The sequence below is a fragment of the Primulina tabacum genome, chromosome 7 (genome assembly GCF_025594145.1).
Source record: "Primulina tabacum isolate GXHZ01 chromosome 7, ASM2559414v2, whole genome shotgun sequence".
NCBI lineage: Eukaryota > Viridiplantae > Streptophyta > Magnoliopsida > Lamiales > Gesneriaceae > Primulina > Primulina tabacum.
In genome coordinates, this window is record NC_134556.1 from 41100879 (window position 1) to 41128855 (window position 27977).

Consider the following 27977-nt stretch of genomic DNA (forward strand, 5'->3'; position numbering starts at 1 on the left):
TTAAAGGGCTCAAAAAATCTACTCATCACCGAACCTTTAAACACCATAGGCATTTTGATATCCGAGACACTGAAAGGTCACATGCATCATCTCAAAATTATAGTTGTTTTCCTGTACAAATCATTGATAAAGCACAAGGTAAACTAATGAGCTCATGGATATCATTGAGTACACGCTACTGATACAACAAGAATTAAGCATCAGTTCCGATTTCAACGGCTCAAAAGTTAATAACAGCTCCTCAAGTAAGGCAGCTTCGAAGCGGAATGAAACTGATAATAATATGGCATGAAATTAACCAGGAAACTTTTACAATCCTGTTCTTCATTCAAGAGATTGGCGGTAGGTTCGTTTCTTAGAACTGCTGGCTGACTGCCTGCAGAAGACGATAATCAAGTCACAAATCAGTACATCATTTAGAACATAGGCTGTTACATGGTGTTGTTTAAAAGTTTAAGTATTGAGATTGAGAAAACGGCTGTATTAGCTTTTGTCATTGTCGGTAACTGAAGACTAATGGAGTGATTCCAGTAAAAAAAAGTCAATGAAAAGATAATTGTTTGATATTGGAGTGAAATGTTGGTACACTTACGACTCATCTGAACGTTCTTTACTAGATGATGACTTCTGGAAGCTCGCAGATGGTCCACCAACCTGTTAAAAAAACATGATTATCACTTAAACTAGTTTGTATCCGATATAGACCGTCTCAGACGTAATTTGTGCATACTTCTTGAGATTTGGTCCTAGGCGTTAAAAATTTAAGACTGAATGCTGCCCCTTGGAAAGTTAATCCAAGAGCAATATTACCGACAGCACAAGAATTTAAAGTTATTCTGCGCAGATAACTTTGGATTTCAACGAAGGTTTATCAATAAATTTGCTTAAATTTCTTGAAAGTGGCAGTAATCAAATTCTCTCCCCAAACCCACGGTTATCCACCTAAATTCCGTCCCCCACTTCAGAAAGCATCTAATTTACAAATGCTAAAACAAAACCAAAACTACAAGTATCATGGGGCTTTTGAAAGGGTGGGTACACGTGAAGAACATAGCCAAAGTGTTTTTAAGACAAGAAAAAATTAATAAATCACCCTATTGTAACATACTCAAGAAAATATTAAAAAGGATCATGCATCTACAACTGTGTTTCAATTTTAAGTTTCAGTAGCCAATGTATCCACTAAAATCGTCTTTTTCTGACATTAATACACAAGGTAGCAACACAGCAAGTATCAGGCATACTGACAGAGTGGTGCAATTTTCTGCTGCTTTGGCTATGAGCTTCCAGGTACTCTTCATAGCTCTGCATGATGAAATGAACGGGGCAATCATCAGTAAGAGAACTTTCAACTCAAGTCCTTACCTCTGGCAAAAAAGTTTTAACCCCAGAACATACCAGAAATATCTAGAAATAAAAGTTGGCGAATGACGACAGAAGTGAACAACAAAAATGGAAAAGCATCGCATAATTTCATGAACCATCCCAACATCAAATCAATAGAAGATTCAGTGCACTGCAGTGGTTTCAGAAATCTTGAATAGCAGGTTACAAGGTAAGAACAAGAATTGTGATTTCTGATGCACCATGACAGCAATGCATTGATAAAGCTTGATATGAGACACCTATACCATTTCCAGTATATCGTTTTCTGTAAGAGTGCCATCAAGGGGACTCCAATCTGCTGACAAGCCACAGCTATCAATTCTAGAAGAATTATTCAAGCTACTAGTTGCACTTCCATTAATTTGACAATGTTTTGACTGTTTTACATTTGATGTCCCATAAAACATTGATGATTTATCAGGTAAACAGGATCTCTGTTGCTGCAAATGAAATCCACTTGATCCAGATTGACGCTGATAGAGTAAAGGCGTATAAAGCATGGGCCCCATGCGCACTAGAGGTTCGTTAAAATCTTCATCTTGTTTAAAATGAAATGGCTCAATATAAGGTCTTCTTTGCGGGAAATCGTCCCCAGAGGTTTCATCCCTGCATAAAATAAATTGCACTGATAAAGGCAAAAGAAAAAACAAATCACACGGAAAAACTATGAACAATTAAGCTTCAATTTGATAACTGATTAATTGCCTTTTCAATGTAAGAATTATAAATATTATTATGGCTATTATTATTATTATTATTAACTATTATGAAGTGCAAAACATTGAAAATAAAATGTGCCAAACTTTTGACTAAAATAAATAAAATATATTAAAGTATACATCAAATTGTGGAAATTGTTTTCAAATTTTGCTTATAAATAGATGTATTGAGTATGAGGGAAATCACACAAAAACCTCTCCATTTAGAGCAAGCTTGAAGTTTGAAACCATCAACCTTTCTTGAAGTGAAATTTAGGAGCAAGAATTTTGTTATATTTCTGGAAATTCGTCCTATCACTCCCGACCTCAGAATCCGATCTCCACCGTTCATAATACACTTTCAAATGTTCTAGATATCATATCCAAATTTCAGCCTCATCCAACGGTTCAATTTCTGGGAAACGTATCTGCAAGAATACTGCTCGGAATTCAAGCGAATTTAGCAATCTTACGGATTTTCGGACGTTAGCTTCCAGCTTGTTTCTTCCATAATTTAGGAGCACCTTTCAGTAAGTGGGCTTATGTTTTAAAGTATTTAAGTATGTTTTTGAAAATTCGATCGACATGATATATTCCTTCGATTTGATATATGAATATTTCGTTTCGATAAATTGTTGAGCATGTTTAAATCAATTTCAAGTGCATGTTCCTTTCGTTTCAAAATTATGTTGTCTTCGTTTCATGTTATATTCTAATATATGTTCTTAAACACCAATTTGGTGTATTCTAAGAATTATGTTTAAAGGCACTGTTAAGTTAGAAATGGTAAAAAAAGTAAAATTTTCCTAAAACATGATAAGTTTATGGCCCTGATGCGGTGGGTAATAATAACCGATATATGGCCTCACTCCTTAGAGGAATTACATATAGGGGACTGATCAGTAACAACATGGATAATAAGATGAAATAACAGTGTAATACGAATAATATATATGTCTATATGCATATGATAAGTTATGTTTGCTCATTGTTAATATCATGTCTTGACTTTTGTTATGAATTATTATTGTGACATGAAATTCATTTAATATTTACATAAATATATATAAGTTATGTCAGGTCTATCATTTTGTCTAATTATTGTCCCGACGTTTGTTGAGACACGGCAAATTTCGAATTGTTAAGATCTATATATGGATATCCTTGTGTTATTATGATCGATCGGCCCCCACTTGCTGAGTATTTCACAAAATACTTACCCTTACACCTCTCACTCCCAGATAAGAATGAAAAACAAGTTGAAGAAGAAGAGCAAATGCATTTCTGGGGATGGTAACAAGGTTTCAGTTGATCAAGACATACTTTGGAATTTGGCTATTTTTTATTTTTACGTTGTTCGCTTCCGCACTCATTTGTTAAGTTGATTACGTTGTAAAGACAAAGAATGTTTTATGAAAAAGACTGGTTTGGTTGTACACTGTACTACGAGGCTTGTTGAATTACGATTGAATAATTGTAAAACAACGCCGGATGTCAACTCACCCCGGTATCGGGACGTGACATTTAAGTGGTATCAGAGCCCTCCAGGTTCGTAATCCGGCTGGGAAAAGTTTTTGGCAAGACCCTAGCGACTTCCTACCAATGAACAATATTCACTATTCTTATCGTGACATCTGAAAATCGCAAAATTCTATTGTTGAAGCATCCAAAATCACGTTTTGCCATTTTTGGTAATAATCGTGAATATCATAACTCCTTGTTCTAAGCCTTTCCATTTGTTTTATTTCAGGAAATGGCTCTCTGTACTCGTGCTGAAATACCCAAACGTATGCGTGAACTCGCCCTTAGCGACCACGAAATTACGATGGCACATCTTAGAGCGCAACTTTACGAGGAACAACAAAAATATCACGATCAATTGTTAGCCAAAGACTTGGTATATGAAAACTTGAAAAAGGAAAAACAAGAACTAGAAGATATCAAAGACCATCTTCAAGCTGACGTGCAAAGGTTTGCTTATTATCTTAACTCAGAAGAAAAACAGCACGAAATGACCAAGAACAAACTAGAGGTTTTCCAAACAATAGCCCTTGAAATGGATGGATTACGCCAACGAATGTTAGAGGAATCCCAAGCACTACAGTCTCAGATTCAACAAATGTTGCTAATGGAAAAACAACGTCGTCAGCAAGATGAGGCAACCATTCAAGAGCTGTAGAATTCGGTGCAGAATTTGCATATGCAAAATGAACAATTACAGAATCATGTTCATCATCTTGAGGATGCCATCATTATGGCATTGGAGCCGGAAGTAGAACCGGTAGAAGAACAGATGGAAGACGAAATACTAGGAGATGACGAGATTTTAGATGATTGAGTATTTAGTGTCGTGATTATTTGTAATAAGGATTTATAATCCATTTCCTTTCTTTTGTACTTCTTATCTTTGCACTTCTGAAAACTTTGATTTGTAATGCTTTTCCTTTTCATTGGAATCAATAAAAAGTTTATTTGATCTATTTCTTGATTGATTTCATATTTGAGATAATCTTCAATATTTTTGTACATAATTATTCAAACATCTTAGAAATTCTCATGCGTGTAGGAAATGGCAGAGAGACCCCATCGTAGCAACCGTAACCCGCGATATGCCGAAAATCCGTAAGATTGCTAAATTCGCTTGAATTCCGAGCAGTATTCTTGCAGATACGTTTCCCAGAAATTGAACCGTTGGATGAGGCTGAAATTTGGATATGATGTTTAGAACATTTGAAAGTGTATTATGAACGGTGGAGATCGGATTCTGAGGTCGGGAGTGATGGGACGAATTTCCAGAAATATAACAGAATTCTTGCTCCTAGATTTCACTTCAAGAAAGGTTGATGGTTTCAAACTTCAAGCTTGCTCTAAATGGAGATGTTTTGGTGTGATTTCCCTCAAACTCAATACATCTATTTATAGGCAAAATTTGAAAACAATTTCCACAATTTGATGCATACTTTAATATATTTTATTTATTTTAGTCAAAAGTTTGGCACATTTGATTTTCAATGTTTTGCACTCATGTTTTTTCAATGTTTGCACTTTATAATAGTTAATAATAATAATAATAATAGCCATAATAATAGTAATAATATTCATAATTCTTACATTTTCAAGCTAGCAACCATATTATTTCCCTGGTCAACAAGGTCACAAAGAGCTTCACCAATATTCTGAGGCAGCTCCTGAAAATAATAAAACCTGGTGGTATTAATTTATTAACAATAACACATTTGGATAACCTACAAAAGCTAGAATAATTAAATACCTGACAGTCCCTGCTGATTTTTACAGGCTTGTAGTCATTCCATGGATTTTTTAAATGAAAAGTACTCTGGAAAGGCAGATCATGTAAACATAGCCATTTGACTTTAAAACTGCGTCCCCAAGTGTTATTTTTCCCACTACTCTGACTCCAAATGTTATCCCTTCTCCAACCAACGGAAGATATCATTTGGGCATACCCTTGGAAGAAGCCACTCATGTTGACACTAAATATAAGAATCACTTTGCTAGAATTCTGCATAATTACTTTAACTGCATTATTTACATTCATAACATATATTGCCAGCCACAATTTGGCACTATTGACACTAAGAACCTTATATTACATACGAACACACACACACACACACACATGTGTGTGTGTATAATAATAATAAGAATGATAACATGGACCAAAGGGGGCCTAATAATCTTACAAGAATAAAGATTTAAGAGATCTTACTAGAAAGGCTTCTTCAAGAATAGGCTCATTCATGACCTGTGTTGCCCAAATTCCTTGCTTTATTGACAATTGGATATTTTGATGATTCAAGCTCTTAATAATAAAATATCTGGTATTATTCAATTCAGCCCTCTTCATTTTATTTGAAGTTCCTGCTCCATCATAAGAATTCGGTGGATCATCTGCCCCTGAGTGAGAAGCTTCCTCGTTTAATTTACCTCTTGGACTTGCTGCCAAAGATATTCAAATCAAAGTATTTAAATATGAAAGTTGAAACTTAGCATCCATGTCAGAAAGCATATCTTTGAGGGCATATCCAGACCAAGTATGCTAAATAACTCTATATTCATTATCTCTACATTAATAAGTTTGAAAAGTACAGCAGCAGTTCTAGAGACAAAAACAAAGCCCTGATCCCAAGATGGAAACATGATAATAAAGACAGCGTTCATAAGTACAGAATAATCAAGAAATAGCAAACTCACACTTGTGCTATCTTACGACAATTAAAACCTACGCATTTCACTGTAATATGAGAATACTGATAATGAGATGACTTAAATGATATTCACCTGGAGTGCTTGATTTCACTTGGTCTTTTATGCATTCAGTCTCTAATGAATCAACTAAGGGTGTAATTTCTTTTACCGTAGATGACATGCCCATCTGACCTCCTATGTCCAAGGAAGCAACTATATGAAAAACTAAAGGTTAGACATAGAAAATTTGCTTCAGAACAACCAAACTCTAATTAAAAAGGTCTGATTTGAAAAAGAAGTGGAGAGAAAATGAGCAAATAAGGCCCAAGTACCGATAATACAGTGACAGCAAGCATAGCTAAACATATAAAAACCTATGTGGAGAACAATACCACGGGTTTGGATATAATGTGAACAATTTTATAACTCATAACACTAGAATGTACCTTAGCATTGACATTGTAAGCAAAAGAATGATGGAAAATGTTGCAATTCATAAATAATGACAGTCTACTTTTAACACAATGTTGAATTTTCTTTTCAAAAAATGAAGTTGTACAGAAGCTATTTAACTAGAAAATAAATTTACTGGCTAAAGAGCTTACAATGATTTCAAGAGAATCCAATATTAATCCAACGTGCCCAAACCTAGACCAAGATTAAAGAAATTACAGTAAAAAAAGACAACACAAGCACTTGAGAAAGTTGCGGTTTCAGTGAAACCTGTAAAGTCACACATCTTGTATGTAGCACACAGTTTCTCATGATATGCATTAACCGAAAAAGAATCTAACCAAATTATACAAACACACACACTGATCACCAACAGGTACTGTCATTTAATAATGACTTCAAACATGTGTGACAATAAATCGTCTGAAAAATACGTGCAATTGGTTAATCCAAACTAGTGAATGCGAAGATTCCAAAAGTATAAGACGATGAGGATGCGGGCTCCAAGTGCCAATGGAGTTTATACCTCCCGTCATAAAAGTCATTTGGGCAATCTAGAAAATGCATCCTTCCATAATGTTGAACAACCTTTAAATATATTGTTATTTGAAATTTTAATTGATATATCAACTGCAGCCAAAATATTAGCCAACAGGACCAAGTTCTAAATCGAGTTACAAGGGTGTGTGTTGCAGGAAAAATCAAAACTTCCAATCTCACCAGTGGCTGCCGCCAACTCACTCGCCTTTCATTCTTACAAATCGCATGTGATATAAAAGGTAACTTCGACCATAACACGCACAAAAAGAAATCAATCAATCATACACATCCCAGCAATATAATCAACACTGAAGACAATACATTCAATTAAATTTTGCAACTTCAAATTCCAACACGTACAACTTCAAAAACAGTCTAAAATCAAGTAAACCCAGAACTGTCGTTTCCGATTGGTGCACTTTGCTGAAACATTCTGCATTGAACTTCACTGTTGAAACCCCCACGAGAAATGAAAATGAAGCATGCTCCCCATTACAGTAAACCCGCATGAATGGAAACAAAATCAATCAAAAAATAATAAAGGAAAACGAAAAGAAAACAGCAATTACACAGGAAAATGCATACCCGTACAAATAAGCATCAGAAGCCGAAAAGCATAACGACATACCTTGTTGGAGATGTGGAGGGATTGGAGATAGATTAAAGAGCAGAAGATTTGAGTGTGAGTTTTGATAAAGTCTCTTAGGTTTTTTATTTTTTCTTTTTCCTCCTCTCAGACAAGAACACTTGAATTTACAGGAGAATGATGTGTATTTCCTAAATCACTTGTTCCAGGCTGAGAAGAACATATTGATTCGATTTTTAACAAAACTCGAACCAACTCATGTTAATCGCAGTCGGTTTTCTTTTACCAAATAGTAAAACTAAATCAAATCAATAATCAAACCAAACCTAGATTTTCGATTTGGTCGGGATGATCGTCAAACTTTGAACCCAAAATTTTTGTTTCTCATCAAGCTTGTCACTCTATGACTAAAGCATCACAAGAACATTGAGGTTTACTAGATATTATCATTATGCAAGATTAAAAGATCTAATTTTTACTTGGTTAAACTTCGTTCTTTTTTTCACTGACCTTTTGTACCCTAATCAATTTTAGATAATTAAACCTAACATTATAATTTAGAAAATTGTCCTTATATTAACAACTCGACACATTAATCATTCTCTTATTTCATTTTTTTCATCTGGACAAAGACGAGAGATCTTGAGCGACTAGGTGTGATGAACCAAACCGAATTAAACAGTTATCTTCGGTTCAATTAAAATAGAAATTATTTCGGTTTTTCAATTAATCTGTTTTTTATTTTTAAAAAATTAAATTTTATTTATAGTTACTTATTTGGTGTTTTTGAGATAAGTTCATCGTACAAATTTTTTCTTAAAAAATAACCAAGCAAGTGCAACCTGATCCAAAAACTCATACATTAACATAAAAGTAGGTCTCTTGTGAGACGCTCTCACGAATCTTTATCTGTGAGACAGGTGAACTCTATCGATATTCACAATAAAAAGTACTAATCTTAGCATAAAAATTAATATTTTTTCATGGATGATCCAAATAAAATATTCGACCCACGAAATTTATCTACGAGACAGTCTCACAAAAGTTTTTGTGTTAACATAATATATTCATAAATCACAAATTCACAATACAAGCAATTCTTTACGTTATTATAGTAGTCCACAAGCCAACAACCATAATTTACTAATTAGAATATTTTTATTTTTTTTAAAAAAGCACTCAACATAATCAAACAGAAAGAACTTCTCAAACTCCACAAAATTCACTCCAATCTTCACTTTTTAACAATTTGATACATATTAACGCTTTCGTCTGGGAAAATTTAACATCAAATTAAAGATCTAAAAGTAGTTATAAAATAAATGAAACATGAAATAAAAGAATACAATCTCGCTGGTCTAAAAGCTATAAGCTTCAAACATTATCTTATTATGTAAACAATATTAATTTTGAATGTATTTAGATTTAATCTTTGAACATTATCTTATTATTTAATGAACAATCGTCCTATGTTCGGCAATTCCTCTAGAGTACAATCTCGCTGGTCTAAATGCTATAAGCTTCAACAAAGGTTGTTACATTGGCCAAGAACTTGTTGCTAACACATACCACCGAGAAGTTGTCCGAAAGCGCTCGATCCCGCTCAGATTTCTGAATGATAGTGGAGTAGGTGAGTTCTTATCAATGATAATATGAACAGTCGTTCTTTTTTATTGATGCTAATTATGATAGCTGAATTTATCAGCTCAGAGGTCCAGCAAAAGGTTGCTCCGGTTAACGAAGTGATTGATGCATCATCTCAAAAGAAAGCTGGCACTTTCACAGCTGCACTTGGGTCTCGTTGTCTCGGGTTTCTACACCTGGACTATGCTTTCAAAGGGACTGGAAACTTAACCATAAAAGACCAGGAAGATGTCGATATAGAGACCATTAAACCCGAATGGTGGCCCGTCGAGTGGTTTCTCGGTCAGCAAGAGCAAAGTGAAGCTGCTTAGATTGGCTGCTACTTATTCAACCTCGTTGCTTCCGATGTAATGAAAAAAGCGGATCGATTGATCTTGGAAATCAGATATGACACATTCATTATATACCATTGTCATACAAGTTGGATCGAATCAACCCATTTTGCCATGCCTCAATCAACTTATTTTTCCATGGACAATCGCAAGCACTAACATTTTTCATGTATTGATAAACCCGTAAAGAAAAACGTGCTTTGATACAACTCAAGGTAGTAGTCATACATTTATCACAGAAGAACGTAAATTTCAGGACAAAACATCTCCCCTCAGGAAAACTTACAAGTGGCGATGACAGTGGACAAAGAACACATTTACAGCACCGGCCAAAACTTCCTTATAACACTTCTGGTTAAAGTACAAGGTGCCTAGGTGAAGATTAAGCAAATTATGAACAATACACTCACACGATATGATATGATCCCGCCCACGAGACCTTTGATTTTTCCCGATCTTTGAAACAAGTAATTGATAGATGTGACAATCGCCTCTAGATCACGCGGTCTAGCACCAATTAATCAACGATAGAAACAATCTCGTTCAAGAAAACCTCCAAAGAACCCGTCCTTGACAACCCTCGTGATATTCGATTGACAAACGCCACAAAAGATAAATCTTTTGATAAGTTTGATTTGATATGACGCAAAAGTTATAACGAAACTTAAGTTTGTTTTGAGAGGATTCTCAAAGAAAAGTTTTATAAACTCAATCAATAATGAACAAAGTTGTTTACAATGATGAAACTTTCGAGTATATATTGTCTCAAAAATCAAAAGATATCAAATCTACTTGTCAAAATAATTAAAACTCTAAAAAGGAAAAAATATTCTCGCCCAAACGTAAAGGACACGGACCCCGTGTAGAGGTCCGGAAGGGGGTCCGTGTAGGCACGGTATTTCTCGTCCTCAAATGTAAGGGACACGGACCCCGTGTACACGTCCGTGTAGCCTCGGTCTGGCGGCTCAAACTTCCCGCAACGCGCTAAATCGCAAGCTTCCAATTCATCATCTACTTGATTGTGATGCAACCCGAACCCTTCGAGCCTTGTTTCCAAGCTTTCATTGGTTGGATGAAGAGCAACATTCAACATCTTCAAGCGTACTATCGGGATTGGTTCTTGGAACGCATAGTGGCTGGCTAGATTCATATCATACTCCCTTTCTTTAAAAAGATTTGTCCTCAAATCTTGTCTTTCTTGATAGCTAGGAAGATCAATACATTTCATTTCTTTTCCACAATCCTGCAAGTAGAGTTTAACAATGCTCGGGATCGAACCGGCTATTTCAATAAAATAAAATAAACCAACCTTGCACAGATGTACATGAAGTGGTTTATTCAAAATAAAGAATCGCTCATCCTCACTCTTTTGGGCCATACATATAATTTCTTTTTTTGTTTGTTGGGCCTCTTTTTCACACAACTCTTTTTTTCATCGATGGCCATCTTGTCTTTTTTGTCACTCTCTTTTTCGGCCATCCCATTTTCTTTTTCTCTCAACTCATAACAAATTGATTCATCAATACATATAACATTCGTAGATAGTTGAGCAAAAGAAACAACTTGCACATCATCTAACAACTCACCCTCCACAACACAACACTCAGTACTCGCATGAGACACAATTGGAGTATCAACCTCAACATTCGAATCATCCACAGGTTTGGCGTCAAAGTTGAAAGTTGAATCCACTACCTTCACATCCTCATTTGGACAATGATGAAAATCATGTCCTACCTCTAGACACCACAAACATCGAATATCAGAAATACAAAGATGTGAGAATTGCGATGTACCTTGATATCCACGTTTTGAACTCCTCGCTGGTGTCGCCATGCTTCTCGTCTTTACTCATCCTTCCACTCTCATCCACTCGCCCATATCTTTCACGCAATAATAATTAAAACTCTAAAAAGGAAAAAATATTCTCGCCCAAACGTAAAGGACACGGACCCCGTGTAGAGGTCCGGAAGGGGTTCCGTGTAGGCACGGTATTTCTCGTCCTCAAATGTAAGGGACACGGACCCCGTGTACACGTCCGTGTAGCCTCGGTCTGGCGGCTCAAACTTCCCGCAACGCGCTAAATCGCAAGCTTCCAATTCATCATCTACTTGATTGTGATGCAACCCGAACCCTTCGAGCCTTGTTTCCAAGCTTTCATTGGTTGGATGAAGAGCAACATTCAACATCTTCAAGCGTACTATCGGGATTGGTTCTTGGAACGCATAGTGGCTGGCTAGATTCATATCATACTCCCTTTCTTTAAAAAGATTTGTCCTCAAATCTTGTCTTTCTTGATAGCTAGGAAGATCAATACATTTCATTTCTTTTCCACAATCATGCAAGTAGAGTTTAACAATGCTCGGGATCGAACCGGCTATTTCAATAAAATAAAATAAACCAACCTTGCACAGATGTACATGAAGTGGTTTATTCAAAATAAAGAATCGCTCATCCTCACTCTTTTGGGCCATACATATAATTTCTTTTTTTGTTTGTTGGGCCTCTTTTTCACACAACTCTTTTTTTCATCGATGGCCATCTTGTCTTTTTTGTCACTCTCTTTTTCGGCCATCCCATTTTCTTTTTCTCTCAACTCATAACAAATTGATTCATCAATACATATAACATTCGTAGATAGTTGAGCAAAAGAAACAACTTGCACATCATCTAACAACTCACCCTCCACAACACAACACTCAGTACTCGCATGAGACACAATTGGAGTATCAACCTCAACATTCGAATCATCCACAGGTTTGGCGTCAAAGTTGAAAGTTGAATCCACTACCTTCACATCCTCATTTGGACAATGATGAAAATCATGTCCTACCTCTAGACACCACAAACATCGAATATCAGAAATACAAAGATGTGAGAATTGCGATGTACCTTGATATCCACGTTTTGAACTCCTCGCTGGTGTCGCCATGCTTCTCGTCTTTACTCATCCTTCCACTCTCATCCACTCGCCCATATCTTTCACGCAATAATAATTAAAACTCTAAAAAGGAAAAAATATTCTCGCCCAAACGTAAAGGACACGGACCCCGTGTAGAGGTCCGGAAGGGGTTCCGTGTAGGCACGGTATTTCTCGTCCTCAAATGTAAGGGACACGGACCCCGTGTACACGTCCGTGTAGCCTCGGTCTGGCGGCTCAAACTTCCCGCAACGCGCTAAATCGCAAGCTTCCAATTCATCATCTACTTGATTGTGATGCAACCCGAACCCTTCGAGCCTTGTTTCCAAGCTTTCATTGGTTGGATGAAGAGCAACATTCAACATCTTCAAGCGTACTATCGGGATTGGTTCTTGGAACGCATAGTGGCTGGCTAGATTCATATCATACTCCCTTTCTTTAAAAAGATTTGTCCTCAAATCTTGTCTTTCTTGATAGCTAGGAAGATCAATACATTTCATTTCTTTTCCACAATCATGCAAGTAGAGTTTAACAATGCTCGGGATCGAACCGGCTATTTCAATAAAATAAAATAAACCAACCTTGCACAGATGTACATGAAGTGGTTTATTCAAAATAAAGAATCGCTCATCCTCACTCTTTTGGGCCATACATATAATTTCTTTTTTTGTTTGTTGGGCCTCTTTTTCACACAACTCTTTTTTTCATCGATGGCCATCTTGTCTTTTTTGTCACTCTCTTTTTCGGCCATCCCATTTTCTTTTTCTCTCAACTCATAACAAATTGATTCATCAATACATATAACATTCGTAGATAGTTGAGCAAAAGAAACAACTTGCACATCATCTAACAACTCACCCTCCACAACACAACACTCAGTACTCGCATGAGACACAATTGGAGTATCAACCTCAACATTCGAATCATCCACAGGTTTGGCGTCAAAGTTGAAAGTTGAATCCACTACCTTCACATCCTCATTTGGACAATGATGAAAATCATGTCCTACCTCTAGACACCACAAACATCGAATATCAGAAATACAAATATGTGAGAATTGCGATGTACCTTGATATCCACGTTTTGAACTCCTCGCTGGTGTCGCCATGCTTCTCGTCTTTACTCATCCTTCCACTCTCATCCACTCGCCCATATCTTTCACGCAATAATAATTAAAACTCTAAAAAGGAAAAAATATTCTCGCCCAAACGTAAAGGACACGGACCCCGTGTAGAGGTCCGGAAGGGGTTCCGTGTAGGCACGGTATTTCTCGTCCTCAAATGTAAGGGACACGGACCCCGTGTACACGTCCGTGTAGCCTCGGTCTGGCGGCTCAAACTTCCCGCAACGCGCTAAATCGCAAGCTTCCAATTCATCATCTACTTGATTGTGATGCAACCCGAACCCTTCGAGCCTTGTTTCCAAGCTTTCATTGGTTGGATGAAGAGCAACATTCAACATCTTCAAGCGTACTATCGGGATTGGTTCTTGGAACGCATAGTGGCTGGCTAGATTCATATCATACTCCCTTTCTTTAAAAAGATTTGTCCTCAAATCTTGTCTTTCTTGATAGCTAGGAAGATCAATACATTTCATTCTTTTTCCACAATCCTGCAAGTAGAGTTTAACAATGCTCGGGATCGAACCGGCTATTTCAATAAAATAAAATAAACCAACCTTGCACAGATGTACATGAAGTGGTTTATTCAAAATAAAGAATCGCTCATCCTCACTCTTTTGGGCCATACATATAATTTCTTTTTTTGTTTGTTGGGCCTCTTTTTCACACAACTCTTTTTTTTCATCGATGACCATCTTGTCTTTTTTGTCACTCTCTTTTTCGGCCATCCCATTTTCTTTTTCTCTCAACTCATAACAAATTGATTCATCAATACATATAACATTCGTAGATAGTTGAGCAAAAGAAACAACTTGCACATCATCTAACAACTCACCCTCCACAACACAACACTCAGTACTCGCATGAGACACAATTGGAGTATCAACCTCAACATTCGAATCATCCACAGGTTTGGCGTCAAAGTTGAAAGTTGAATCCACTACCTTCACATCCTCATTTGGACAATGATGAAAATCATGTCCTACCTCTAGACACCACAAACATCGAATATCAGAAATACAAATATGTGAGAATTGCGATGTACCTTGATATCCACGTTTTGAACTCCTCGCTGGTGTCGCCATGCTTCTCTTGTCTTTACTCATCCTTCCACTCTCATCCACTCGCCCATATCTTTCACGCAGTAATAATTAAAACTCTAAAAAGGAAAAAATATTCTCGCCCAAACGTAAAGGACACGGACCCCGTGTAGAGGTCCGGAAGGGGTTCCGTGTAGGCACGGTATTTCTCGTCCTCAAATGTAAGGGACACGGACCCCGTGTACAGGTCCGTGTACACGTCCGTGTAGCCTCGGTCTGGCGGCTCAAACTTCCCGCAACGCGCTAAATCGCAAGCTTCCAATTCATCCTCTACTTGATTGTGATGCAACCCGAACCCTTCGAGCCTTGTTTCCAAGCTTTCATTGGTTGGATGAAGTGCAACATTCAACATCTTCAAGCGTACTATCGGGATTGGTTCTTGGAACGCATAGTGGCTGGCTAGATTCATATCATACTCTCTTTCTTTAAAAAGATTTGTCCTCAAATCTTGTCTTTCTTGATAGCTAGGAAGATCAATACATTTCATTCTTTTTCCACAATCCTGCAAGTAGAGTTTAACAATGCTCGGGATCGAACCGGCTATTTCAATAAAATAAAATAAACCAACCTTGCACAGATGTACATGAAGTGGTTTATTCAAAATAAAGAATCGCTCATCCTCACTCTTTTGGGCCATACATATAATTTCTTTTTTTGTTTGTTGGGCCTCTTTTTCACACAACTCTTTTTTTTCATCGATGACCATCTTGTCTTTTTTGTCACTCTCTTTTTTGGCCATCCCATTTTCTTTTTCTCTCAACTCATAACAAATTGATTCATCAACATATAACATTCGTAGATAGTTGAGCAAAAGAAACAACTTGCACATCATCTAACAACTCACCCTCCACAACACAACACTCAGTACTCGCATGAGACACAATTGGAGTATCAACCTCAACATTCGAATCATCCACAGGTTTGGCGTCAAAGTTGAAAGTTGAATCCACTACCTTCACATCCTCATTTGGACAATGATGAAAATCATGTCCTACCTCTAGACACCACAAACATCGAATATCAGAAATACAAATATGTGAGAATTGCGATGTACCTTGATATCCACGTTTTGAACTCCTCGCTGGTGTCGCCATGCTTCTCTTGTCTTTACTCATCCTTCCACTCTCATCCACTCGCCCATATCTTTCACGCAGTAATAATTAAAACTCTAAAAAGGAAAAAATATTCTCGCCCAAACGTAAAGGACACGGACCCCGTGTAGAGGTCCGGAAGAGGTTCCGTGTAGGCACGGTATTTCTCGTCCTCAAATGTAAGGGACACGGACCCCGTGTACAGGTCCGTGTACACGTCCGTGTAGCCTCGGTCTGGCGGCTCAAACTTCCCGCAACGCGCTAAATCGCAAGCTTCCAATTCATCCTCTACTTGATTGTGATGCAACCCGAACCCTTCGAGCCTTGTTTCCAAGCTTTCATTGGTTGGATGAAGAGCAACATTCAACATCTTCAAGCGTACTATCGGGATTGGTTCTTGGAATGCATAGTGGCTGGCTAGATTCATATCACGATAGCCGTGAAAGAACTTCGGGCGCCAATGCTAGCTTGAAGCATTCAATGCTGATATTGGATATCTGGGTGTTGCTGAAACTTTGATTATCAAGATTACCGGAATTTGGATCTTCTGAAGCTGGAGGAGGTCCACTTGCATCTTCAGGGCCACTCCTATCATCTTCTGGTGCATCATCGGCATGTGTACCATCATTTTGGTCATTTGAGCTACTCCTACCAGGTACATCTTTTTGGACTTAATCTGGTTTAGCTTCCACACCAACTCGCCTTAGGTGTAGCTGAATAAAACGAGATGGTGAATGAGACCTTCAAACTAAAGCGTACATTTCCTAACAAGAATTTTTTTACCTAGATAATACTTTTTATCTTTCAGAAAAATATTTTCTTTGTCGTGGAAACATAGACATATCCATATTCTTTAACTATTCTTACCAAAAACTTACTTTCAACTGGCTTTCGCATTCCCTCGTACCGTTATTATCTTCTATTCAAAAAATTATTTTACTACTATTTGATATTCATAATAAATTTCAAGGAATAAAATGATTCAAAATAATATAACATGGCGTGACATATATGGTAGAAAAATGCCTTCTTCCAATTCCAAAAACACAAAAAAATATACAGTTCACATTCCAAAATCATTTCCTAGATATGTACCTGAAATATTTTTTTCGGAAATATAGGAAATATACAAAAAATCTCCATAGTTTCCTCCCACTACCTAAACGAAATAGGTTCTATAAATTGAAATGCTGCCGCCTCCCTCGATCAGAATCGTCATTCTGTCGAGGCACTTAGAATAGTCTCATGTTTTAGAGGTTCGATAGTCCTGACCCAAATAAACATTTGACAGAGTTGTTCAAATCACAAAATGAGAGAATTTTCCAGAGTGCTACCTGAAGATGAAGATTTACTTCATCTGGTCTTGAAAGGAAGGGAAAATCACCACCGTACTTGAGGTAGTTGTCTGGCACCAGGGTATCTTTCTGTCACTTGATCTTTAAGTTGTCGAAGAATTACACAGAAATCATTTGTCTTCAGGCAGAGGATGAACCCGCCCGAAAAGAGAGAGGAGAAGTCAGAAATAAGTTTAAGCGGATAAGAGTTTCTTAGAGAAGATGGAGTAAAATAACCAAGAACTCTAAATCTGAGCCTCTCTAAGTCCGTTCTTACTGTTTTTCAAGTGCTTTAAGTAAAACTAAAAAGCCCAACCCTTTATGCATACAATTTTTCTAAATTTAATTTTTAATGAGACAAGCATCAATATCCCAACGCTCCAAGTGTATGCAGCATCGCCACAGTAAAGGAAGGTTGCTTACTTGATTTCATCAGTGGTGCACGGCAGATATTGTTCAAAAATTAACTGTGTCACGCGAATATAATAAATACTAATTTTAGCAATAATAGACTAAAAAACCTGTTATTATTTAGCTAGAATTCTGCAAAATTACTTAAACTGCATTATTTTCATTCATGATATATATTGCCATCCACAATCTGGCACTATTGACGCTAAGAACCTTATATCACACACGCGCACACATGTGTGTGTATAATAATTAAAAGAATGATAACACGGTCCAAAGGGGGCCTAATAATCTTACAAGAATAAAGCTTTAAGAGATCTTACTAGAAAGGCTTCCTCAAGAGACAAAAAACAAAGCCTTATGCCAAGATGGAAACGTGAGAATAAAGACGGCGTTCATAATTACAGAATAATCAAGAAATAGCAAACTCAAACTCGTGCTATCTTACAACAATTAAAACCTACATATTTCACTGTTATATGAGAAAATACTGATAATGAGATAACTTAAATGGCATTCACCTGGAGTCCTTGATTTCACTTGGTCTTTTATGCATTCAGTCTCTGATGAATCAACTAAGGGTGTTTTATCGTAGATGGCATGCCCATCTGATCTCCTATGTCCAAGGAAGCAACTATTTAAGAAACTAAAGGTTAGACATAGAAAATTTGCTTCAGAACAACCAAACTCTAATTAAAAAGGTCTAATTTGAAAAAGAAGTGGACAGAAATGAGCAAATAAGGCCCACGTACAGACAATACAGTGACAGCAAGCATAGCTAAACATATAAAAACCTATGTGGAGAACAATACCACGAGTTTGGATATAACGTGAACAATTTTATATCTCATAACACTAGAATGTTCCTTAGCATTGACATTGTAAGCAAAAGAATGGTGGAAAATGTTGCAATTCATAAAAAATGACAATCTACTTTTAACACAACTTTGAATTTTCTTTTCAAAAAATGTAGTTGTACAGAAACTATATAACTAGAAAAGAAATTTAGTGGCTAAAGAGCTTCAAAATGATTTCAAGAGAATCCAGTGTAATCCAACGTGCCCAAACCTAGACCAAGATTAAAGAAATTATAGTGAAAAAACAACACAAGCACTTGAGAAAGTTGCGGTTTCAGTAAAACCTCTGAAGTCACACATCTTGTATGTTGCACACAGTTTCTCATGATATGCATTAACCGAAAAAGAATCTAACCCAATTATACAAACACACGCACTGATCACCAACAGGTACTGTCATTTAATAATGACTTCAACGTGACAATAACTCGTCTGAACAATTCGTGCAATTGGTTAATCCAGACAAGTGAATGTGAAAATTCCAAAAGTACAACAAGACGATGAGGATGCGGGCTCCAAGTGCCAATGGAATTTATACCTCTCGTCATAAAAGTCATTTGGGCAATCTAGAAAATACATCCTTCCATAATGTTGAACAACCTTTAAATTATTTTTATTTGAAATTTTAATTGCCATATCAACTGCAGCCAAAATATTAGCCAACAGGACCAAGTTCTAAATCGAGTCACAAGGGTGTGTGTTGCAGGAAAAACAAAACTTTCAATCTCACCAGTGGCTGCCGCCAACTCACTCACCTTTTACAAATCACATGTGATATAAAAGGTAACTTAGACCATAACACGCACAAAAAGAAATCATACACATTCCAGCAATATAATCAACACTAAAGACAAACAGTATAAAACCAAGTAAACTCAGAACTGTCGTTTCCGATTGGTGCGCTTTGAACTTCACTGTTGAAACCCCCACAAGAGATGAAAATGAAGCATGCTCCAATTACAGTAACCCGCATGAATGGAAACAAAATCAATCAAAAAAATAATTATTAAGATTGAGATTTGGATCTAAATCATAACCATAAGCTAGCTCTATTATATTGCAATATTCAATGACAACTTTTTCGCATATTTTATCAACACTACCCCCTTCTTCATTATCGCCGACGATTTTCTTTTCTTCCTTATTCCGGTAAACAGAAGAGCCCAGGCGGAACATTGGTGGTAATTTGTTGTAATAATCGGTAGTACCGGATAACTGAGCTAGAAGTTCATTTTTGTCTTGAACTTGAGTACCCTTCAAATAAGTTTGAGCTGCGCTTTTCGTCTTTCCAGACTTCACAAGCATCCAGAAACACGTATTGTAGTGATTGTTGATGTGGCAATCGACTTGTCTCCATGCTAGATAATCTCGAAGGATTTGAGAGGAGGGGTAGCAAACAGCACGGCCATCAAAATATGGTGCGTACATCATCTCTTTATGAGGGAAGAAATCCTTCCATTTCATGATGTACATCGATGAAAAATAAGATACTATTGCGGAAACTATTTCACTGGCACGCCTTCCATATAGTTGGGACTCTTTCTTCAAAACAAAGCTGTACTCATCACTAACCCCATAAGAGAAGACAATATCATTAAACTCTTCTAGTACGCCGACTGCACATGAATTCATGAGGTTGAGAGCTGCTTCATCATTTGGCTTCTCAAATTTATGAACTTCGGAAAACCTATGAAAATGGCAACCATCAATACGAATAACAATCCAAGTGGACAACAACAACCTGCTCTCATACTGAAAAGACTTGAGATACTCAGTTTTGGTTTTATTAACATCTTTAGAGAAATGACCTAGCTCCTTCAAAAGATACAACTGATCATTCCAGAAACGTCTCGACGCAATGTTTTCCACGTGAACTATTGTGACCCTCCTTTTCGATCTTTTTATGGGACAGCAATCATCTTTGTATTTCACACAAACTTCAACCTCTGTCTTGAGAACACATGTTCCTTGGCGAAATATCTGTGGAATGCTTTTCTTATAGTTGATATTAAACCATTGGTAAAGCAACTCATTTTTGTCTTGCTTATGAGATCCCTCAAGCATTTCTCGTGCTTCCTTTTCAGGTTTTCCACACTTAATCAACTGCCATAGACAAGTATTATACAGGTTACTTAGGTGGCATTCATTTTGTCTCCATGCAAGATATGCTTGAAGAACCTCCACAGATGCACATAAAATAACACGTGCTCGAAATGAAGGAGAATATCTCAAATCCTTTTCAGGAAAAACTTCTTTCCACTTAGTGACATAAACAGATGTAAAGAACGACACAATGACGGAAAGGATTTTGCTGGCCCGTCGTTGATAAAACTTGGTTTCCTTCTTGAATACAAAACTGAATTCATCACTGTAACCATAGGAGAATATTATATCTGGGAAGTGCTCTAAAACAACTCCGGCGCACTCATTCATCAACTCCAATGCTTTCTTACAACTTGGTTTCACAAACTCGTGCGCTTCAGAAAATCTGCAGAAATTTCTGCCGTCGACACGAACTACAATTATATTAGGGGGCATGACTTCATCCTCCACCTCATATAACTTCACGTACTCGTACTTGCTATTTGCCATTTCAATAAGTTATCCCGAGCTAGGTGCAGTTTGCCTAATTAGGAACTTAGCTCTTTTGAAAAACTGGAGGATGACCGGACTGTACAGAATTCGCCGGAGAATGTGGTCGTGAAAAAGAGAGAGCCTTTGGCGATTTCCAGCGCAAATCCACGAAATTTATGAGAGTTTGAGATGAAAAATGACAGGAATTTGAGAGAATGGAAGAAGAGTGTAGGGTGAAGTGGGGAAGAGAAAAAAAAAAAGGGGATTTAAGAGGGTGCGCGGCGCCAAAAAGAAAAACGAAAAGAAAACAGCAATTACACAGGAAAATGCATACCCGTACAAATAAGCATCAGAAGCCGAAAAGCATAACGACATACCTTGTTGGAGATGTGGAGGAATTGGAGATAGATTAAAGAGCAGAAATTTGAGTTTGAGTTTTAACAAGGTTTCTTAGGTTTTCTTTTTCCTCCTCTCAGACAAGAACACTTGAATTTGCAGGACGATTATTTGTTAAATCACTTGTTCCAGCCTGAGAAGAGCAGATTGATTCGATTTTTAACAAAACTCGAACCTACTCATGTTAATCGCAATCGGTTTTACTAAATAATCAAATCAATAATCAAATCAAACCTAGATTTTCGGTTTGGTCTGGACAATTGTCACGCTCTAAACCCAAAAATTTTGTTCTCGAAACTCTCTGCATAAAAACATCACACTAACATCGGGGTTTATGAAATTTAAAGATCTAATTTTTATTTGGTTACTCATACTTCATTCTTTTTTTCACCAACCTTTCGTGTCCTAATCAATTTTGGATAGTTACATCTAACATTATAATTTAGAAAATTGACCTTATATTAACAAGAACTCGAAACATTAATCATTCTTTTATTTCATTTTTTTCATATGAAAAGAAGAGAGATCTCAAGAGGTAATGAACCAGGTTAAAAATCGAAATTTTTTGATTAATCAGTTTTTATTTTTTAAAAAATTAAATTTTTATTTATAGTTATTTATTGAGTAGGTCTTTTGTAAGATGGTCTCACGAATCTTTATATTTGAGACGAGTCAACCATACCGATATTCACAATAAAAAGTTATACTCTTAGCATAAAAAGTAATATTTTTCATCGATTATTCAAATAAGAGATCCGTCTCACATAATACGATCAGTGATACCGTCTTACACAAATTTTTGCCATATTTATTTGTATTTTTTTTGGATAAGCTCATCACTCGTCCACATTTTTTCTTATAAAATAATCAAGTATTTGAAAAGGAAAAAATAATATATTAAAATCAATCAATTTAATTTGCACCACCTATTGTAAATAGGTAACATTGTTACAATATTTATTAATTATTATACCATAATGTTTTAATTAAATAAATTTAAAAGGATTTAGGTTATAATGTAACTTGAAACATGAATAAAGTGTTGCTGTATTTAAATATAACCTCTGAGTTCTCGATATATTTAAAATAACGTCTAATTCAAAACATAAATCAAAATAAAAGTTAAATATATTACTATCTTTGACTTTGATTATTGTTCAGACACTCGATTTAATGATATATTATGGGTCACGTATGATTTTTTTTTTCAAGTTGTCTGATGCATCTCTCTGTGGAAATCAGATATGACTCATCCATTATATACCATTGTCATACAAGTTGGATCGAATCAACCAATTTTGCCATGTCTCAATCAACTTATTTCTCCATGGACAATCGCAAGCACCAACATTTTTCATGTACTGATAAACCCGTAAAGAAAAACGTGCTTTGATACAACCCAAGGTAGTAGTCATACATTTATCACACAAGAACGTAAATTTCAGGACAAAACATCTCCCCTCACGAAAACTTACAAGTGGTGATGACAGTGGACAAAGAACACATTTACAGCACCGGCCTAAACTTCCTTAGAACACTTCTGGTTGAAGTACAAGGTGGCTAGGTGAAGATTAAGCAAATTATGAACAATACACTCACACGATAGCCGTGAAATTACTTCGGGCGCCAATGCTAGCTTGAAGCATTCAATGCTGACATTGGATATCTGGGTGTTGCTGAAACTTTGATTATCAAGATTACCGGAATTTGGATCTTCTGAAGCTGGAGGAGGTCCACTTGCATCTTCAGGGCCACTCCTATCATCTTCTGGTGCATCATCGGTATGTGTACCATCATTTTGGTCATTTGAGCTACTCCTACCAGGTACATCTTTTTGGACTTCATCTGGTTTAGCTTCCAAACCAACTCGCCTTAGGTGTAGCTGAATAAAACGAGATGGTGAGTGAGACCTTCAAACTAAAACGTACATTTCCTAACAGGAAATTTTTTACCTTGAAAATATAGGTAATACTTTTTTATCTTTCAGAAAAATATTTTCTTTCCCCTGGAAACAATTTACATATCCATATTCTTTACAATTCTTAACAAAAACTTACTTTCAACTGGCTTTCGCATTCCCTCGTAATAATATAACATGGCCTGACATCCAAGGTAGAAAAATGCCTTCTTCCAATTCCAAAAACACAATAAAATATACAGTTCACATTCCAAAATCATTTCCTAGAAATGTGCTTGAAATATTTTTTCGGAAATATACCAAATATCTCCATAGTTCCCTCCCACTAACTAAAAGAAATAGGTTCTATAAATTGAAATGCTGCCGCCTACCTCTATCAGAATCATCATTCTGTCGAGGCACTTAGAATAGTCTCATGTTTTAGAGGTTCGATAGTCCTGACCCAAATAAACATTTGAGAGAGTTGTTCAAGTCACAAAATGAAAGAATTTCCCAGAGTGCTACCTGAAGATGAAGATTTACTTCATCTGGTCTTGAAAGGAAGGGAAAATCACCACCGGACTTGAGGTATGCTTGTCTGGCACCAGGGTATCTTTCTGTCACTTGATCTTTAAGTTGTCCAGGAATTGCACAGAAATCATTTGTCTTCAGGCAGGGGATGAACACGCCCGAAAAAAGAGAGGGAGAAGTCGGAAATAAGTTTGATCGGATAAGAGGCGAACTAATCAAGGTAACACAACCACCATAACAACTACGTGAATATAAATCATAATAAAACTAGATATAGTTTCTTATCTTCCAGGATATTGATTTTGCAAGCATTTTGGGAATGTTAAACTCATCAAATTTGTTCAAGTGTCCACAAATTTATGTGATTTTGTTGATTCCCATTAATAGGAAAATGTCTTCCTTGCTATTTTCATCCTCATTTGCTTTGTGTTCTCTTTAAACTAGATATAGATAAAAGGTTCTCCTCGTTATTCACTTCATTGAAATCCAGGAAACTATGGGAGACCTTGAATATTTATTAAGGCAGTTTTTCTCTCTCTCTACAATGTTCAAGAGATAAGAGCTTCCTCCTCTAGATAGTAATCTCTGATCAATACTATATGTGAAAGGAAAACATACAAGTATTTGAAATGTTGAAATATCTCTAGCCTTCAGACTTGTACAGAAAGACTTTTAAATTCTGAATTTACCCTGCTGAGAATCCCTAAAGAGACTGGTTGCAAACCAAGGAGTTAAACAAGATAAGCTTCATCCAAATTTCTTAACTTAATTTTGCAAGAAGTTTCTGATGGTAATTTACTGTTAAATTCAAGAGCTCACCATCCATCATTATTGATAGTATTAAGCAGTCCACTTACATCCATTATAGTAATTAAAGAATCTGAAAGCAAAAGAGGGCCAACAGATGCTGCATCAACTGTCAGACTCAGCCTGGAGGCCAAGTCATCTCTTGAAAGGGTCTCAACCTGCATCACAGTCAAATTAACATCATAAGATACGTTCACTTCCAATTTTATCTTAAGAATCAAAAGAAATTTGTTCTATAAATTTTGTAAAACAAGCACTCCTCGAGTAAATGAATAGTTCTCAAACTAGGTAACCGACCAAATAACTAATATTTTATTTACATGCCAAGTCACTTGGACCTGTTGGGGATAGAGATCAGAGGTGATATTGACATCAATGGCTTCTTGCATCCGAAGGCATGCACACACTCACTTTTTTTTTCCTTTCACACGCAACTTGTCAATAAACCATTGATGTGAAAATATCAACAAAAACATAAAAGACTGTCACATCATATTAGAAGACAATGATTGGATCAGAATCTTTACATCTCGGAAAGTACGCGTAGATGCTAGTAGCCATGATTAAAAGTAATAAAAGAACTAATGTAGGTTCATACGGTATATTTACCTGAGCAACGATGAAATCCACGGAATCTGCAATAAAAGGTTCATGAGGACCATCGTGAATTCCAGTTAGGACATACCGCTTCAATAGAAATGAAGGTGTCCAGCCTACACTGTTAAATATTGAATTCACAACAAATCCAATTACATTAGGATAAATATAAACTACAGAGATTGATATTCAAACAACTCATCCCACTGACAAATCACACTCATTTCAACAATTGCATAAACCATTGATATGTAACAGTTAAATAGATTTAAGCGCCCATGGCCCTTCAAACCTCAACCAAGTTAAAAAATCTTTGAAATGATTACTTGGTTATTTAACACACCTAGCTAAATATCCCCCAATTTCAAGGTAAATCTGAAGGTGGAAATACAAATCATTCACTAGTATTAAATGCTTAAAAGGCATGAAGTGAAGAAATCAAATCTCAAAAGTTATAATTCAAAACCTATCTGAGAGCATTAAGAGACAGGATTTGGAAAATAAATAACTAATAACTGAAATAAGAAATAGTCTGAAGGTTTTGTGGTGTTAGAAATTGAATGACAGAGATCAAAAACCTCCAAGTAACAAATGATTTTCAGTATTGTCCCAACTAAAGCCTCAAGAAAGTCCTTAAACGCTGAAAGCTGGGATGATGGAACAGTTGCAAAAAACACGAGGATGTGTTCAAAAGCCAAAAAATGCTGAAGTTGGTATAATCAAGCAATTTCAAGACCACAAAATGTGGGTTCTTTTCAAATATTATACTTCATGAGAGGAGTTTTCTAGCAAATAATGAGTCAAACAAAGACCTTAAAAAGTAAAAAATCATGCAGAAGCACACGTAGCAGTGACCAAAGGGTAGAATGGAATATATGATAATATGAAGTCCTGGACTTCCCGTACGATGGGTACTTGAAAGATTAGTTGTCTGTTAATACATAGAAGCACCTCACTCAAAAAAGGGTTTCATTAAAGATATTCATTTTTCAGTAGAAGCAGAAGTAGTTACATTTTGACTTTAATGGTTAAAAGGCCTTTTTCTACTTTTTGAGTTTCTTAGAGAAGCTGAAGTAAAATAACCAAGAACTCTAAATCTGAGCCTCTCTAAATCCGTTCTTACTGTTTTTCAAGTGCTTTAAGTAAAACTAAAAAGCTCATCCCAACATCAATAAATTATGCATACAATTTTTCTAATTTTTAATGAGACAAGCATCAATATCCAAATGCTCCAAGTGTATGTAGCATCGCCATATTGAAGGAAGGTCGCTTACTTGATTTCATCAGTGGTGCACGGTAGATATTGTTCGAAAATTAACTATGTCACACGACTAAAATAAATACTAATTTTAGCAATAATAAACTAAAAAACCTGATATCGCTGCAAGAGAATCTAAAACTGGATAGTGAAAGGGAAAGAGAACATAGAGCAGAGTACTGACACATGAATGATGTAATATTTCCGCGGAAACATAGGACAGTGACATTGTAATTAGTATTATCATTGATATCTTGGTATATTTTTTTGGGAAAAAAGACGTTTGCATTTGAACCAGATTGGTAAAGAAACAGAGAGAAAATTGAAGTATGTACAGGGGAGCCCATGGCATAGCCGCAGAAAAACTACTCGTCTCCAAAAATGTATTTGAGAGAACCAAAGATCGAACTCGACGTGGCCGGTGCTGAGCAAAGAGTTGAGCTAAGAAGCCCCCAAGAGACGTACCATATAAATGTATCTGCGATATGGAAAACAACCACTGTAATTTGTCATGATGCCAGCTAATAAAAAAATACTAAGAGAAGAGGCAACAGTCAATCTAAGATAATGAATAACAAGAAAGGAATCAAGGATATGCTTGGTAAAATCTCTAGGATCCAAAAGGGAGATAATTTCTCACGTTTCCAAATAGCATCTACTTACTAGGTGTCGGGCGCCTGATGTATGGGAAAATAAAAAAAAAGTAATTTTTTTGAAAAAGTAAAAGTGAATGGTCAGCTTTGATTTCATGCAATATTCGTGTAATTCAGTAACTACCCCATTTTGATCAATCAAAATTAGTCAAGGTCACACATATCTGTACAGCGAAATTATCTGAATTATGTGATTGGGATAGTAGATGCTAGTCCAACATAGAAAAACCCCTGCTTTTATCCACAAAATGTTGTATCCAAATTAATCCATTTTGTAAATGCAAGGATAACAAAACCTATAGATGCTTGAAAATATTTAACTTGTCTTGTTTCTCACCTATGTCATCCGAACGTCGTCATCATCTATTAAAAATTATAAACATTATTTATCTTTCCATTTTTCTTTTGATAGGAAACAGATTTTATTAATTGATAAGTAGTGATTACATTAAGCGGATAAGGAATCCGCACTATATAAAGTAAATAAAACCAAAACTACAACGCCATAATCATGACCATACAAATTTCCAATCCTTAGCTACATCTGAGATATCTTTCCATTTTAAAATTCCTACAAATTCCA

General features: G+C 36.2%; 3 protein-coding genes across 18 annotated transcripts in view; all 3 read right to left on the bottom strand.

Moving 5' to 3' along the window:
* LOC142552186 (uncharacterized) lies at window positions 1-21926 on the bottom strand. 11 transcript variants are annotated; one of them, XM_075661860.1, is made up of 11 exons: window positions 21886-21926; window positions 7915-8082; window positions 7685-7778; window positions 6387-6506; window positions 5815-6044; window positions 5356-5607; window positions 5196-5272; window positions 1632-1992; window positions 1249-1305; window positions 593-654; window positions 1-376 (listed from the first exon to the last, which is right to left on the bottom strand). In XM_075661860.1, exons 3-11 carry the CDS (start codon window positions 7716-7718, stop codon window positions 325-327), a joined length of 1245 nt encoding a protein of 414 aa, XP_075517975.1. In that variant the 5' UTR covers window positions 7719-7778; window positions 7915-8082; window positions 21886-21926; the 3' UTR covers window positions 1-324. The 11 variants fall into 11 exon arrangements, 10 of the variants coding, with proteins under 10 accessions (XP_075517975.1, XP_075517978.1, XP_075517973.1 ...); XM_075661863.1 differs by lacking the exons at window positions 7685-7778; window positions 21886-21926 and adding an exon at window positions 6899-6941 and having other exon boundaries at window positions 7915-8287; XM_075661858.1 differs by lacking the exon at window positions 21886-21926 and having other exon boundaries at window positions 7915-8287.
* Window positions 10019-27977, bottom strand: part of LOC142552188 (uncharacterized) — a 20756-nt gene continuing 2797 nt past the window's right edge. For 3 of the 5 annotated variants that reach the window (XM_075661870.1, XM_075661869.1, XM_075661872.1), the window contains 5 exons: window positions 27077-27219; window positions 25496-25604; window positions 24937-25044; window positions 24074-24214; window positions 23025-23533 (listed from right to left, as the gene is read on the bottom strand). In XM_075661870.1, coding sequence (XP_075517985.1) covers window positions 23171-23533; window positions 24074-24214; window positions 24937-25044; window positions 25496-25604; window positions 27077-27219 — 864 coding nt within the window. In that variant the 3' untranslated portion in view covers window positions 23025-23170. Of the gene's footprint in view, window positions 16793-16946; window positions 17401-23024; window positions 23534-24073; window positions 24215-24936; window positions 25045-25495; window positions 25605-27076; window positions 27220-27977 lie in introns of those variants that run through there. The other 2 variants (XM_075661873.1, XM_075661871.1) reach the window with 2 other exon arrangements.
* On the bottom strand, window positions 19583-21870 carry LOC142552185 (tRNA(His) guanylyltransferase 2-like). Of its 2 annotated transcripts, none has more exons than XM_075661857.1 (2): window positions 21633-21870; window positions 19583-21397 (listed from the first exon to the last, which is right to left on the bottom strand). In XM_075661857.1, exon 2 carries the CDS (start codon window positions 21271-21273, stop codon window positions 19669-19671), a length of 1605 nt encoding a protein of 534 aa, XP_075517972.1. In that variant the 5' UTR covers window positions 21274-21397; window positions 21633-21870; the 3' UTR covers window positions 19583-19668. The 2 variants fall into 2 exon arrangements, with proteins under 2 accessions (XP_075517972.1, XP_075517971.1); XM_075661856.1 differs by having other exon boundaries at window positions 21590-21870.

Coding starts and splice junctions, on each gene's coding strand:
- LOC142552186 (XM_075661860.1), bottom strand. CDS start 7,718: ATGTTTCAGCAAAGTGCACCAATCGGAAACGACA. Junction 6,045..6,386: donor AGTGAAATCAAGCACTCCAG/GTGAATATCATT, acceptor TATCTTTGGCAG/CAAGTCCAAGAGGTAAATTA. Junction 655..1,248: donor GCAGAAAATTGCACCACTCT/GTCAGTATGCCT, acceptor TTTTTTTAACAG/GTTGGTGGACCATCTGCGAG.
- LOC142552185 (XM_075661857.1), bottom strand. CDS start 21,273: ATGGCAAATAGCAAGTACGAGTACGTGAAGTTATATGAGGTGGAGGAT.